The 16303-nt window shown below is 33.8% G+C and overlaps 1 protein-coding gene across 17 annotated transcripts in view; it reads left to right on the top strand.

Annotated features, from left to right (window-relative positions):
• LOC133173831 (rho guanine nucleotide exchange factor 11-like) overlaps window positions 1-16303 on the top strand; it is a 64352-nt gene that overhangs the window by 24285 nt on the left and 23764 nt on the right. For 11 of the 17 annotated variants that reach the window (XM_061308895.1, XM_061308893.1, XM_061308885.1 and 8 more), the window contains 8 exons: window positions 8501-8571; window positions 10435-10515; window positions 10781-10918; window positions 12716-12778; window positions 13004-13174; window positions 14780-14917; window positions 15125-15226; window positions 16223-16288. In XM_061308895.1, the coding sequence (XP_061164879.1) occupies window positions 8501-8571; window positions 10435-10515; window positions 10781-10918; window positions 12716-12778; window positions 13004-13174; window positions 14780-14917; window positions 15125-15226; window positions 16223-16288 (830 nt within the window). Of the gene's footprint in view, window positions 1-1262; window positions 1552-5403; window positions 5652-8500; window positions 8572-10434; window positions 10516-10780; window positions 10919-12715; window positions 12779-13003; window positions 13175-14779; window positions 14918-15124; window positions 15227-16222; window positions 16289-16303 lie in introns of those variants that run through there. The other 6 variants (XM_061308897.1, XM_061308896.1, XM_061308884.1 and 3 more) reach the window with 6 other exon arrangements.

Raw genomic sequence — 16303 nt, 5'->3', positions numbered from 1 at the left:
AATTTCCTGTGAGTGAACAGAGGGACATAGAACTGTATATTGGAAAAAAATCTTTTGTTAAGTGATTATTACAGCATAAATGTATTGTGTACGACTCATAATATATTAAATATTTAAATTAGGTAGTGTAGGTCTCAACATTCCTTCACTATATGCAGAATTATGACTGTTTGTGCAAGCTGTACTATTGCAAAAAATGCATCAGATTATTTATCATCAGTAAAAAGCAATAAAGTGTAGATGTAAAAATCATTTTCATGCAAATGTCCCTTTAATTAATCCAAATGCATACATGCCAGTGATCGAATAGCAAAAGGGACAAGATGTGTTTGTACTTCGAGTTCAGGGAAGAGGAAAGTTGTCGTACAAAATATCAGAGCTGGAAATTTAAAACAGCATAAACATATTTAAATCTCTGTTATGCTACAATGAATTTTACATGAGTGACGAGCATTTATTAGGATTATGTAAAATTATGACAGAGTGACACTCAGGTGAAAGATTCGACTGCCTAGGCAAAACTTGTATCTCGTCTAGCAAGATTTCTAATAAGGATACAAATTTGTTTACACCTGTGTTTAGGGAGAACGTTGGTGATAGGATCGAGTGTTTAGAACATTGGACCACTTGATAAAATAAATTTATGATAACATTCCAAATACACCTGACCTAGGGATCCAAACTTTCACTACAACACTGTGTCATTGGTGCAGGACAAGAAGATTGTGCAATGTAAATAGTCTGGAACGTCAGAAGAACAGGGGCTTTGTTAAACTTGTCTTGGTGAAGATTCCATTAATAGCGGCATGTAAAGGCTTTGGCTGACAGAAGATTACATATTTGTTTACATTAGCCCACAACAGGAAGTGAAAATTCTGAATTCTTGATTGTTTCCAAATTCTCTGAGATCTATAGTGTTTACTTTTCTAACCCTCAGTATGCTTTTTGTGCACATGTCAACATAAAAAGGAAGGGGGATGTATCAAGTATTGGACCTGTGTTAAAAAAAACAAAACAAAGTAACCATACTGTTACACTGAAAATATAAAATGGATAACTTTCTCTTGAGTTAATTAGATTCCAGTTATGTCGGAGTAGCCTGTCTTTAAGTTTGTTACTAAGTGTATAATCAGATTTTGTTGACCTGATTCCTGCCATTAATGACCCGGACTGAAGAGGTAGACCCAGGTTTATGGTCCTGATAGTGTGGGGACTTGTTGACAGAGTTTATCTGGGAAGAAAACAGATCTAATACATGAAACGGGTCACTCCATTTAAAGCATTGGAAGCTGATGGAAGCAAATTTACAGAATTAAATATTATTATTGTGTGGGATTTAAAGTCATTCATCCATGTGGATTATTAGAAATCAAGCTTGTTATGGTGAAAAAATCAACTGGATAAAATTTTTGTCATTCAATATGACAACTCTGCCAGGAAAGTAAACTATTTGAGACATTGAAAAAGGAAACTGGATTGACTCATGCTATGCCCACATGGTGATAAATGAATGAGCTATGAATAAATTTCTTGAAAAGAGAAGAAGTCAAAGTAAGTTGAATATCAGCTTTTATGTAGACAGGTTTTTGTGTTTAGGTGTCATTTTAAAGAGATGATAACTTGGGTTTATATTGAGTGACTATAGGTAACCACATTTATTGGTATAGTCAGTTAAAACTTCCTCTGTATTGGGGAGCTTGATGGTCACTTTTAATGTCTGTTTCTGTACTTGTATAACCTCTATATGTACTGGAGATTAATGGTTACTTTTGATGTGTCTAAGTACTGTATGTGAAGCCTCTTCTTATTCCAATCCAAGTTTTTAAAGAAGTTCATCTATAAAGTGTAAATGACAGGTTCAAAAAAAAGTTAAACATGTATGTGTACCAGCCACAAGTAAAAACCGGAATTATGTAACTAAAAATTACACGTAAAATGGCTAGAATCCAAATGTTAATACACAGGTCTCTGAGCAGTGTAGTTATTTCAGGTACTTCAAAGGGGTGTGACTGATCCCAAAGAACAAAAGAGAAACATAGGCAGTCAAGTGTATGTAAATATACCAGTGTTACAGCTTAGGAATCTTAGAGTTAACATCAAAACTTTGGTGGAATAGATAAATAGTGTGCATTAGGAGAGAGAGAGAGAGAGATGTTTTGTGGTGTACATTTAGCATGTTAAGGTGCTCCATGCAAACCTTGGAATGAGTGCTAGGTCCTTAGTGCAGTACATCCATCAGGAAATCAGCAGGGCTGACATGTCTGGTGCCAAACTATTGCATGTGAATATATTGCCCAGCAAATTAAGCAACTGCTTCATTTTTTTCTCCTCTGTGAAGTTTTTTTTTTCTGCAAGAAAAGACTTTTTTCTTAAATTCATGGCCTATTGTTATCAACAGCATATTCCAAGTAGAGTACCATACATTTGGAAGAGCTAGGTTCCACTTTTTGACTGAATTGAAGGTTTAGAAAAAATGGCTTTAAGTTTTAGAAGCAGCCAGTAATTGTTAGTTTTTGAGATTTTTTTCAATATTTTTGTCCAAGATGCCCAGAGGCAACAGCAAGGTCCATAAATATTAAACTAAATGCTCAATGAACTTGACATGATGCAAAAATCTGAAGGCAACAAATCTGTGTCTCTGAGATTATTTCCAAATTTACATGGATTTTGTAGAAATGCATCTTAACACAGTGTGATGTCTTGGATAGACGACAAACAGATAAGTTCTCTTTCCTCTTGTAGTTCTGTTGGTGGATCCGTAATTAAGAAGTGCATACGTATTCTTTGTGATCTTTTGTAAGCCTCTGTAGATAGTGATTTCATGGTCTGGTGGTCATAGAAGTGTTTCTGCCATCTTCTCAGTAAAGAAAAAAACTTAATATTAACACAATAGTTACATTCTCAACAGATTTTGATTTTGTTCAGTTATTTTGAAATGGATATCAGATGTGTTATGGCAGTTAGTTTTCCATACCTAAGCTTGGTAAGTAGAAAAACAAATGGCAAAAATAATAAAAATTTTTACTTTGTTTCATTTCATGAATAAACTACTAATTAAAAATGAATAGGTAATAAGTTAGTTTACTTTTATTAATTGTGACTGAAGAGAGTAGCGATAGCAGTGTTAGCAGGTATACCAGGCATTCCGTGTGTTATTTGATAACTATCTTTTTAGTGCGTTTTTTTTTTTTTTTTTTTTTTTTTTGCTGATTGTGCATTCCTCCTTAATAATTTGACTTTGACTAAACCTTAAGATATATGTGTGTCACATCTCACAAAATTATGCAAATATTTCAACATTGTCAAGTAGGTTTAATCGATGTCGTGTGTTAATTATCCATGTCCAGCTCAGGTAGATGTTAATGTACGTTGTGGCAGGGACTTGTAAAGCAGTCAGGTGACACTTGTTAGAAGAAGGAGTAGCATTGTATATGGCACATCCATTCTTCCACTGTTTACTCCAGGGAAACTTGTATGTACACAAGGCTAAAGTTTACTGAGTGAACACTGGTCTATGTTGAGGAAATCAGGGACTAACAGACGAGGTAGGGAGGTTTAAGATTTCACACCTGATTTGCATTTTTACCTGATAATTTTGTTTTTCTTGGAATGAAGATGAAGATTTTTATGGAAGTGTTTATGTAGTGTAATTCTTTTATATTTTCTGTTTGTGTTACTGTGGTTGGGGTGATCTTGTGTCTTTGGGTTTGACCTATATATAGTGGATGGAGAGGTAAGGTGTGTGATACGACTTATTGACCAGATTATTAACATCAAACACTAAGACTGTGGTAAACAGGGTGTATGTTTGATTTATGATGAAATCCTCTTTATACAGAGAAAGTCAATAATCACATCTAGACAATATAACTCAAAGGTCACCAGTAAAGTGGAAATATATCAGTTATCTCCCTTGTTGAAATTACTGGAGTCACCCCCCTTGTTTGACCTCAGGCAAGTAATGGAATAGTCATGTAGGAACAGTTCAATAGGTCAATATATACCATATAAACAGATGAATAATATTATTTTTTACAGTAAGGTGAATTTTAGAAACCTCTGACCATTTGTTGTGCATAAAATTATCCATATGTGCATGTAGTCAGATAAAAATAACTCGGCTTAGGAATAACTAAGAGGTGATTCACGTAGACATGCTGTGCAACAAAACAGGATTGTGTTTTACCAAGTCACTGGTCTATATGTCATGAATATTCATAAGTGTTGTAGGACACTTAGTGCACTGCTAGCTTACACTGCCTTATTATAGGTTAAATAAAATGACATAAGGTGTGTCTTGTTTTAATTGCCTATTCCCTGCCTTGACCACAATACAAGGCACAGTTTCCACGTTGTTTTTCATTTGATATTAAAAAAAAAGATTGTCACAAGGTAGAAAAAAAATTACACAAAGTGCTGCTGGAGAATTTGCCTCAAAGACTTTTTTTTTCAAAATTGATATGAAATTTAGAGTAAGAAAGGTCTTCATATACATTAAAGACTTATTCCAGTGTCTTAATTTCTGTTCTTTATCTCAACCCAATATGGCTCATAATCTGGTACAGTATTTACTGTATACTTGAATGCATAACATCATGGATGATTGATGAAAGGAAATATTCTAAAAACTGCTGTAATTCTTAATAACATATTTGACTTTAGATGTAGTATGTATTTGTGTTAGATTTTCCACTCAAGGGTACTACGTGTAATGTTAATTATTTTCCCAGGTTCTTTTGTTAAATATATTTTTTTTTAATGAAGACACCCAGAAAAAGCATTTATGATTAGTTATCTCAGCATTGTGAAAATATATTCTCTTTCTGTCTCAGATTGCACATACCATTTCATTCATTAAATATGCAGCTATACCCTGAAGGGCACATAAAAAAGATTCAGAATTTTTTATGTGAAACTTGAATCCTTGTTTATTTGAAAGAAAAAGATGAAGTGTACATGCATAAAATGCAGACCTTGCTGCCTAGGATATTTGACACCTGTTTCACAGAGAGGATATTTTTGATAAGTTTTCTCCCTTGACAGTGTCTGCACTATCCATCTCATATGTATATGATTACATGTGATTGCCTTGCTAAACAGGACAGTGAGGAATGCCTAATTACACTAGTGACTAATGATCTGATTGAGTTGGAGATCAGATACACAGCTATTATAGAAGGACATATTAAGGAGCTACTGGTTTTGTGACAGAAAAATAATTTGCCTCAGGAACAGGTTCACTGTAGCTGGAGATATAGTGTTTTTAGGATCTCCTTCCTGTTGTACAATCCTGGGATCAAGTGTTCTGGTGTCTGTTGGACTACTTGAAAGTGTGAAGTAGGGGAAATTTATCCTGAAGACTTGTGCAGGACTCCCTCAGTGAGAAACTCTTCAGTTTAGTGTGTAACATTTAATCTGTGATGTGTGTCGGAAGTTTTATCTTGTTTACTAACACTAGATCATAATCATGGAGGACAAAATGAAAGAAAATGGCTACCAAGAGGGGTACAACTCCCTCCCCCTTAAGAGGAAGAACTGTAAAAAATATAGGAGGGCCTCCGATGTGACTGTTGGTAAACGCCAGCTTGGGGAGGGGCGATTCACTGCCTCGATGTATGATGTTAGTGACCACATGACCGGACAGGAAGATTGTAGGTTTTTCCTTATCAAGCTAAAGATACTTTCAGTTAAATCTGGAGTTTAAATTTCATAGCTATGCTTGGAATGTGGATTATAGTGTGTTGTTTGTGTCCTCTTCTTCTTATATGTTTAAAAAACCAAACGTAGAGCTTTTCTGTTCATTAATGAACATATTTTATTTATGTGTAGTATTTAGCATGCAGCTTGTATATCAAAGGTCTAAGAAAACCTGCCCAGATAGGCATGTTTGTTTATCAGGCCTGAACACTTAAGTACACACATACTTATCATAGATTTATCATTGGGTTTTCCATGTAGTGTTTGAATCATCTGTTTCTTCAAAAGTGAAAGTCACAGGTCTCTCTGATGAGACCTTAAAAACCGTAGGCACGATAAAGAACCCTCATTGCTCAGTATCCCTGAGTGCTGAGTTTAGTTCTAAATTTGAAGCCCTTCACCAGCATATAGTTACATCTCTCTATATGAGTGAAAATTGAATGGGACGTAAAACAACATACAATCAATCAAGCTTTTTTTTAGAATAATATACATTTGAAGTCTACATACCACTAATATAGAAGTTTTAAATGAGGACTCTATTGATTCTTTCAGCTGCATTAGACATCGATCAGTGATTATAACAGTATATATAATGGTGGATCTTGTGTGAGAGTTTGTAATCAATAAGACAACAGGTGCTCCTTGACCAGAATTGACACTTCTCTAGACCGTCTTATAACTTGATTCTCTGTCACTACCTTGTCATGAGATTCCCATACTGTGTTCAGAACTAAAGCTATAATAGAGTAAAGGAGAATGGTTTTTTATTTGGTATGCTTGCTTTTAATGGTGATATCAGGAAATCTTGAATTCTTAATGGGACTTCCTGGTATTTAGATATCTGTGACAGAATTTAGGTATTTGATGATTTAAGGTTCATGTTTCAGTGTGACTAAACAATTTTTTTGGTAAGCTTTGGAGAATGACAATCCAGTGTTTGGTGTAAGTTGTATAATTTGACATCTGTATGAGGTGTGAGGGGACAGAAATACTTGAATTTACCTGTACACATTTCTTTTAGCATTCTTTTTTTTTCTTTTGCATATTATGATGCCTAAGATCTAAATTTGCTTTTAAATGTACAAAAAAAAAGCGTACTTGGCCGGGAAGAAGGATTTATTAAATTGTGTGTAGTGTTCTCACAGTTTAAGGTGGTGTTGTGATGAACCTGAAGCATGAAATTTATTCAAGGCCTTGAAATGTTGACAGTAAAGTTTCAAGATATTCATATGATTGAAGCTTAACAGTGCTTAATATCATAAACATTTTAAGCTGAAGTCAAAGTCTGTATACTGTGTTGAAATGATGTTGAAGTCTAACAGTCCAAAATTAAATTATTATCTTATCTTGCATCACTGAACAGCTTCTATCCATGACTGTAAACAGTTGTGCAATCAATTGAAACAGTTAAATGATGCACTCTATTCTGCATTGCCCAAGGCTGATTTTTAATACACAGATAATACAAATATAGAAGAGTCATCTTGATATATTGCTCATTACTCCTTTAAAAGAACCTCACAAATATGATAGAACATGTTTGTAGCAAATACTTGTGATGAATCGTTATGACCTCATTTTAACACAGTTGTGTTTATAGAGGATATTCAACATGATCAATGTTTTGTTGTTGGATATGGAATTTATTTCAGAAGTTAGACCGGATTTCCTTTTTTTTTTTCTTTTTTTTTAATACCAGGGTATATTTTCACGAGTGCAAAGCACTTGTAAGTGAAAATATATAAAAATAAAATTGTCTTACCAGTAAAATTAATTCCATATTCAACTTACATTTTCTTTGCTTTTCCCTTTTGTCCCTATAGCCTGAATGAGCTTTTCGTAGCAGGTGTAGGCTAGCTGTGACATCATACTTAAGCAGTTGTGAGACATCATGTGAGATTGAAAATTTTAACAACAGTGTGGAGAAACCTTGACAGTGTTAGTCTGGGTCAGAATGGTTTATTCTCTCTCAATATCTATAGGGAGTATTTTTATACCCCCCCCCCTTTCCCCACTTGAATAGTATGATGTGGATGTCAGTATGTCTATCTTTCCATCTGTCTTTCTGTCCATCCATTTTGCTTTGGGGTACCTATCTCTTTTCTGCAACTCCTATACCACTGAATAAAATTTAATACTTTCACAGAATCTTAATTGCATAATTCCATTGTGACCTCTTATGTTGTTTTTTGATCGGACACATTTTTCTGGTTTTCAATAGAAAAACATAGACACTGCCATTCTTTTTGTAATATTGAGGGTACCCATCTCTTATCCACAACTCCTCCTGTATCACAAAATAAACTTTAATGAGAATTTCCCAGAATCTTCATTACATAGTACCATTGTGCACCTCCTACTTGATGTTTTGATCGGACAGATATTTGGGCTTTCCCATTCCAAAAATGAACTTTGCCTTTTTTTTTGTTAATTGGGGGGGGGGATGTTATCATTTGTGATTTTACTTCTCACAGTACCTGTAGTTTATAACACACTTTGTGAAGGGAAGAAGAGTTGCTGCAAATTGATATTTAAGGTGAAAATAACACTAATATGTCTCTATATGAGTGAAAAAGTTTCGAATGGGATGTAGAACAACATACAATCAATCTTTTTTTTTCCAGTGAAAATAACACGTTATTTTCACCATGAAAATAACAGTCGATGAAAATTTAAATTATATTCAGTAGATAAATTACAGAAATTCACTGCTGAAAATATGATAAACTAGGTAAATGTTCTTTTAAGAATCCCTTTTTTTTGTCAGACTTAATGACATGAATTTTTTTTTTACTTTCAGCTGGATCCTTTGTAGCACTCACACTTATGAACAAAGCGCCTGAAAAAGTCACCAAACCCATTCCAGTCGATGTAAGTATGATTAAGTATAAACTGTAATGTAAGTATGTAAGTCGGTAGGATTCTTTTAAGTCACCAAACCTGTTCCAGTTGATGTAAATCATTAGGATTCTGTTAATTCACCAATCTCAGTCCAGTCGATGTACACCACAAAGTTAACTCCAATAAACTTGCTTAAATATGGATTTACCTACATCACATCCACATATTTCCACAACCATTTTGTAGGTAACCTTCTCTTGACTTGATTGTGACGATATTATTACATGGTAACGCGAGATTGTAGAGCAAAGCCATTCCACATTATATTGCTGTATGGACATGACATGGATTAAATATTTAGGGTTAAGTTAATCCAGGATAAGTTGAGCCGGATTGACTTAATCCAGTGTGGATTGGTTCCAATAAAGTTAAAGTTTTCTCAGAATTTATCCATGAAGTTCTTTTTGCAACTGTACATAAAATCATGCCAAATCTGGTGATAGGCTGTTGATGTCCTTTGCTTCACAACTTAGAGGAAGGAAATCTTCATAAAAACATCAATGTATTGTTTTACCCACAAGACATTGTTCTTGCTTGGCATACTTTTGGATTTCTCTATAAGGCCAAGCCCCAGGGCCATGAAACAAAAATGAGCTGACTTAGGATCTCAGTCTCACTTTTATGAAAGGAATTTATAGTGAAAAAGTGAGACAGAGATCAAAAGTGAGCTCGTCTAAGTTTTATGGCCCCGGAGCCAGATCAGGGAAATATTGGCCACTTTTATCACTGGTGAACACATGCAAGGAAACAAATGATGTTTTTGAGTAGTATTACTAAGTATTACTACGATAAAAGATAAAATATGTCTGTTCATTAGTAGACTGTCTGAATTCTCATTGACAGGTGTCTAAATTGACCAGAAAACTTGTTAGCAAATATAAATATTGTAATAAGGACTGTGGCTAGGAATTTAATTGATTTGGACTTCTTTTGCTAAATTTATCAAAACTGTTTTACATCCATATGTAATTATAGTTCCACAAGTTAAGTATTTAAAAAAAGCAATCTGTCTTATAATAATGAGTCCATGTGAAGAGAAAAGTGCATGTTCTTCAGAAAACATAGAAAAATTGGCAGCCTTACTTGCAGTGAGATGTTCTTAGTTTAGAAAAGACTGACATGAATTGCATCCAAATCTATCTTCCAGAGAGTGTAGTGGTAAATTGCTAACCAACTTAAGCAAATCTTCTATATGTTGGTATCAGTAGCCTCTTTTTGTACCTTGTGTATTTTTAGCTAATTTGTAAAACAGAGTCTCTGAATCAGTTATTTTGATCCATTAGGATTTTCACATTAACTATCATCTTTAAAGTTACAGTGAGCGTGGTTGTGGGTGACTTTTAATTAGTAATAAGAGTATAATCCTCTAGCTTCACCTGAAAAAATGTCATGAATTGAAAAAAAAAAGTCTATAATAATTTGTGACCTAACATGATAATACAAGATTTCCAAATATCAGATGTAGTTACATTTTGATATTAAAATGTTTTCAACTGTCCATCATCAAAGTTGGCTTTTATTTTGCTGTTTGAGCTAATTTAAGGTTTATAAATGATGCAAGGATACGGTTTATGTGACTGATTTTTCTACCAAGTATTTATATTATATTTTATATTAGAATATTATATGTACTCTGTACAGTTTTGATTCATCTTTTCACAATCTATCTATGCTTTAGAAGTCTGTATCAAAAAGAAACATCTTTATGCCATACATATAATAGATAATTGATACTTTGTACAATACAGTCTACATATAATAGATAATTGATACTTTGTATAATACAGTCTACTGTAAGTAATTGCTTAAACCTGACAAAATCTCTCTTGGCAGTCAAGAAAGAGCGCAGAACTACAGGCTTCCAAACTTTCTGAGATCAAGAAGTATTATGACAATGCCACAGAGGAATTACAGGTTGGCAGCTAGAGTCAGGAACTATATGTCAATATTAATAAAAACTCCTAGTCATTTATATACAGAAAAGAAGAAGAACTAATTTTAGAAGCTCTCTGTACTGCAATATTCCATTTAAACTTTTCTCAAATAAAAGTATATTTTCTGTTTCACATGAAAATTTTCAGAGCTTAGATTAATGAAACATTTAGTAGGTTTTATGCTGTAATGCTGTAATTTGAAAGTAGTGAAAATACAACTTCTGAATGATTTTTTTTTCTTCCAGAGAACAAGAACACAGCTACAGAATAACCCAGCAGATGACAAACTAGCTTCCAAGGTCAAGGAGCAAGAAGTTCTCGTTAAAAAACTTGAAGATCAATTAAAGGTTCTTAGTTCTACCTTAAACTCTAGTCAAAATAATGTAAGTAGGTCAAAGGTCAAGGTTGCATGTGTGTGAGGCATGACCTTTGTAACAGTTGTGTGTTGTGCCTAAATCCATGTGGGTGAGTGTTACTGCTATTTGGAATTCAGATGGTGCAAAAACAGCAAGACATAAATCTTAAGGGGATATCTCAAGTTTAATTTGTTTTCAACAACTTCAAAGTGCTGTCAGTTCAATTTCCTTTCCAAAATTTTTTAGTAACACCCCAAAAGAGAATATTTAACTTCCCTGCTTCTATATTCACCTTTTGTTCTATCTCACCACCATGTTGTTGTTACGTAAGTTTAGAGAAGGATCCTGGTCAGAGATAATTCTGACTGTGATGGTATTATAATGTCAGATTCCAGAGGTTTGTGACAGGATATGGATTCTAGTTTGTAGATTCCTGTATTTCTGGTTTTATTGACTCTGGAATACATGCTTGTCCATTTTTGTTTTGTCGAGTTTATTTTGATAACAATTGTAGTCTATGGTCAGTGTGTAAGAATATTGTTGAAGTCACATGTTATACTGTTCTGCTGTGTAGGTAGATCTGTCTTTATATGATAATTCATCAATGTAACACTGTAATTAGGCCTGCTTAAGACTGATGTCTGGTTATCGTATGATGGATTCACTTAATTACAATGTTTTGAAATAACATTGGTTAAGAATGCTGCTTTTGTTTAAGATGGGTGTTTTCTTTGTAATAAAATGTGGTTCGCATTTTTGAGCAGTTGATCAAGTTTTACATAGGATTACTAGGGGAATTTAAAAAAAAAATCTTTTCAGATTGTTGGAGTCAGAGAATTTTGGATTGCACTGTGTTGTGTGGAATGTGTGCATGAATGAAACGTAATAAAATAGCTGTAGAAATGGTTCTTATTAGAATTGAATTTTAAATCCCATAATAAGTGTACAGATGATTATGCCCTGGATACAAAGGATGGCAATTATGAATATTTTAAAAATCTGTGCATTTGGTTTAATTGTAATTGTCAGAGAGGGAGATACTGTATTCTAAATCTATAAACAATGCAATGATTAAGGAAAAAAAAATTGAAAAAGGTGGAATGGGGGGGGGGGGGGCTTATTATGTAAGATGTTTCTAAGTTCAGTGGAGATCTTAAGTTGCACACATTTACAATATATATCAACTTGTTAGAATTGCTTATCGAGACTAATTTTCCCTTGGAGTTATTATAATTGAGGTGTGCAGCACAAAGTGTTGTAGGAATTCCATTAATCATATTAACATTTGCTTGAATTTGAGGAAACTTGAGTAACCTTTCCATTGTGACCTGTGTAGCTAATCTTTTTAATGCATGCAGTGATTGGCTGTCCATGTTTTCACAGGTCAAAAGTTTGCAACAGGAAATCTAACAAATGTACTTATTGATTGGTTGACATAAAAAAGTTCTTCAATGTATAATGATACCATACATATACTAAATATGATACTGAGAAATCACTAATTTTTGTGGGGTTTAATTTTCATTGTTTTTGAGGTATGAAGACACCCACGAATTCATGTCCACCACGAAATGTACAGTAAATTTTCACATATATTACTACTCAACAATATCTTTATCCACAAAATCAAATCCCCACAAACCCAATTTTCCCCCTCAATCCACGAAAATTTGACCCCACGAAAATATCTGATTTCACAGTATATTACAATGTATTTGAATATATTAATTTGAAAAAACACTTTTTATCAAGTGTCCTTAAGAATTCATTTCATGTTTATATACATCTGTGACACAGACTTCTTTATTGTTTTTTGTCTTACAGGCACAAGCGGCAGAAGAAAGTAGTCCAGACATTGGAAACGGGGACGGATCAGTCACTCCGTGGGTAAGTCCTGACAGTGTGGGGTGTGGGCGTGTCTGTTTTAACTTATGTGGTTACTATACGTATATCACTTCTTTCACAGTATTGTTTCCTTCTTATCTGGCTTTTATTATCTTATCAATTCAATGTACTGTAATTGTTATAGGTATTTTTGTTAGTTTGTGTTAGTTATGTTCATATATATGTGATATTTTTTGGACCCTAAATGTTTGCTGTGTCAATTGCTAGCTGCCTGATGGTCCAAAACATAAAAAGTCAGGGTCTACCCCAATTGACTTTACACCAGACACTAGGGAATTAAGGGCTATTTCTCGCTCTATGTCTGATGCTAGCAGTCGAGTTATGTTTCGGAAGCCTGCTCCAGTACAGAAACGACAACCAGGGGACATAAGTCCAGAGGTATCTATCTCAGTCTTCAGTGCTGTTTAAATGTTTGTACACCCAGATATTGTCATGGAAAAGACCAAGCATTTAACAAACACTGTTGATAGAAGCCATGCCAGTTCTGATCTCCCTTCTATTCTAGAATTAATCCATGCTTGTTGCCTTATATGAGGTAGACATTTGATCACACATGCAGTCGTTCAGCCATTTCTTAAAATGATCCAGCACTTACTGTTTTGACTTCCAGCCCCTCTCGCACTGTGACACTGCAATGCTGTAGTTCTTAAGGGGGTAGCTTGTAAGACTATTTCTGAGGGTGTTTCCTTGATTGTTAAGGACTACAATATTGTACTCAGTGTTTGGCTTGCTCAAAAAAAGTACGAGACATTGATCACTGTCACATTTCCTATTTGCACTTTTCACCATTTGACTCGTACAGATCAGCATTTGTAAGTCATAAATTGTCATTCAGAATAAAGTAAACAAGAGCTTTGCTTATTATAGCCTTCTCATTATTGAAGCTGTTGTTCTCTCTGCATTATGTCAAGGTCTCCATTAGAAAAGAAAAGAGATTTAAATATTTTATCAATTAAAAACATGCATGGTGTACTAAACCACACATTTAAAGTGCCGTTATTTTGTGAAGAGAGTACCTGTAGATATATTGATTTTTGTATTCCTGTATTGTAATGTTTGTCTACCTGTATTCTGATTGTTTTACCCCTGTATTTTAGCATGTATTGTTTAGCACTAGACGAGGGCGAGTGTTTAGAATAAAACAGGTACCGGTATTTTTTATTGTGGATCTGGAGCATTGGGTTTCTGTCTCAGTTTAAGCTAATCCTAGACTCCAGTTTTGTTTTTGAGAATTAAGTACTAACAATTGAGAAGTTTCTTATTTTCAGGTATCGGACATGAATTTATGTTTTCTGTTTTGAATAGTGCATTTGTTATTAACAGAAACAAATTATATACTCATTGACATTTTAGCTCACCTTGACATTTGTAGAAATTTTTTTTGAATACAGTCAGCTTGTATGTAAAAGATGTACACAAATATTTAAATGTTGTATGAAGTGAAACTAATTGCTACATCTATTTAAAGATTTGTTTTAAACACTTCTAGATGTCGAGATGAGCTTATAGTTTTTACACTGTGTTAAAATCATTCTGGATTTGAAAAGTTTGACAGTAGAGGACATGGTTTTCTGTTTGAAAAACTTCATGTTTCTTTATCAAAAAAGTTTTTTTTTTTCAGAATTGCTTTTCAATTATATTTGAGTTAAATAAATCTTCTATACTTCAAATGCACATCTGATCTTTTTACTCAAAGGATAATAATATGTAGGGGGGAGCTAAGCAAAATTAAAGCATGAAACTAGATATTGATCAAACTCTCAGCTAGCATGCTTACACTTTTTTGTCATGAAAAGGAAAGCACTGTTTTACTCTTTATTTGTAAAAAAGTTTGAATTTATAAATGATACCACATTGAGATCTAAGTAATTGCAATATTTTTACATATAAAGGTCAGTTTTTGTTATGCATATCAATCTGTTAAATGCACATACCTTTATCTTGTTTTATGTGTTTTATTAAACCTGTGCTTGTAAATTTCAGGGAACAACCGGTCCAGTTTCTGATGGTAGCAGTGTGTCCGATTCCCCTAACACCTCCCCTCCTCCTTCTCCCACCCCAACCCACCCCAACAACTTAGAAGACACACAATCCGTCCACAAGAAAGACCTGGAGTATGATGTGAGTTCATTTTAATTTTTTTTTATTTTAAGTATAAGATGATAAATATTTTTGGAAAGTCATTGCTTTAGGTTAAATGAAGTGATAAAGACTTGGAAAAAAAACTATAAAAAAGCAACCACTCCAGCATTCAGAATGATAAAATCATAATACTCTTTTTTCATTATGAGAAGGTCAGCTTTTGTAATGCTGTTGTTTGTTGTTTAGGAAGTAAGTCAGACAAGTCAGGCTTCTATTGGTCAACAACAGATGCCAATCATTGCAGCAGAGGAGGACGAATTCAACTCAGATGAAGATATGCAAAACAAGGTAGTTAAAATTGCGATGATCACAGAACGATCAAAGGGAAAGAACTTCCAAAATAAATACTAGTTTTGTATGCATGATCTAAAGCTTGTATAACCTATATGTCTGTAAAATTTATAGTGTTCTCAAAATTATTTCTGAAGATTGGCTTTTAGATATGTACTCATCTTACATAGAAAATAGTATCAGAGATGTAATGCACAATTAAAATGCACACTTGACCAATTCATTTTAACGAAGAATATGTTATAACTGCAGAATAATTGCAACAGAAAATGTGCCCCCATACAAGATATGGAAAGTGTGCTGTCACATGTTAGAATTTCAATGATGATAGGCTTAATTAGATCAACTTATAAAAGATTCTGTTGCAGTTATTTTGGGATGATGTATTTAGAGTGGACACAGTAGATGAATTTAGTTTCACTTTGATTCTAATTCTTACTAGTACCGGTACTTAGAACTTGTATAGCATGGATTGTGTTATGTCATTGAAATATCTCGTCATTTTGTTGATGTTTTGACCACTTTGTTAAGAAGTCCCCTAGCCCTTTCACCATGTCATTTATATGTATTTATTGTCAGGAACTGGATATGCAAGACCAGAGGCCTGTTCAACAGAGCGAACGCTCGCCTAAATTCCTTATCCCTCCAATAGAAATGTTCGTGAGCGCTCGCAAACGTTCGCTCTGTTGAACAGGCCTCAGCTTTCCATAGTAAAGACATTATTTAGAATAAGTATGATTATATATTGAGATTGACACATTGAAATGTATAAAGGACACATTGAAATGTATAAAGTGAAAATGCAGGAGAGGGAACCAGATCACCTATCAAAACTTTTTATATTGATTTATATTTAAATTTTAAACTTAGTTCCTCATATATATTATTGTCAGTATCTATAACAGAGTTGAAATATGATAATGGGGTTGAGATGTGGTGTTAAGTTTTCTATTTTTGTTTCTTTTATGATTTGGTTTGTTTTTCCTAATCCAGGTACCAGTCAATGGGAGATCATCATCGTTAACAACTGCCTATTTAAATGCCAGATCTCAAGCCGAGGTTAACAATTTATTA

The sequence above is a fragment of the Saccostrea echinata genome, unplaced genomic scaffold, assembly GCF_033153115.1.
Source record: "Saccostrea echinata isolate AGI-Se365-2 ecotype Australia unplaced genomic scaffold, CSIRO_AGI_Sech_v1 ptg000056l, whole genome shotgun sequence".
Taxonomy (NCBI): Eukaryota; Metazoa; Mollusca; class Bivalvia; order Ostreida; family Ostreidae; genus Saccostrea; species Saccostrea echinata.
The sequence above is the reverse complement of the archived record's forward strand: the minus strand, read 5'-3'. Positions and strand labels throughout refer to the sequence as shown.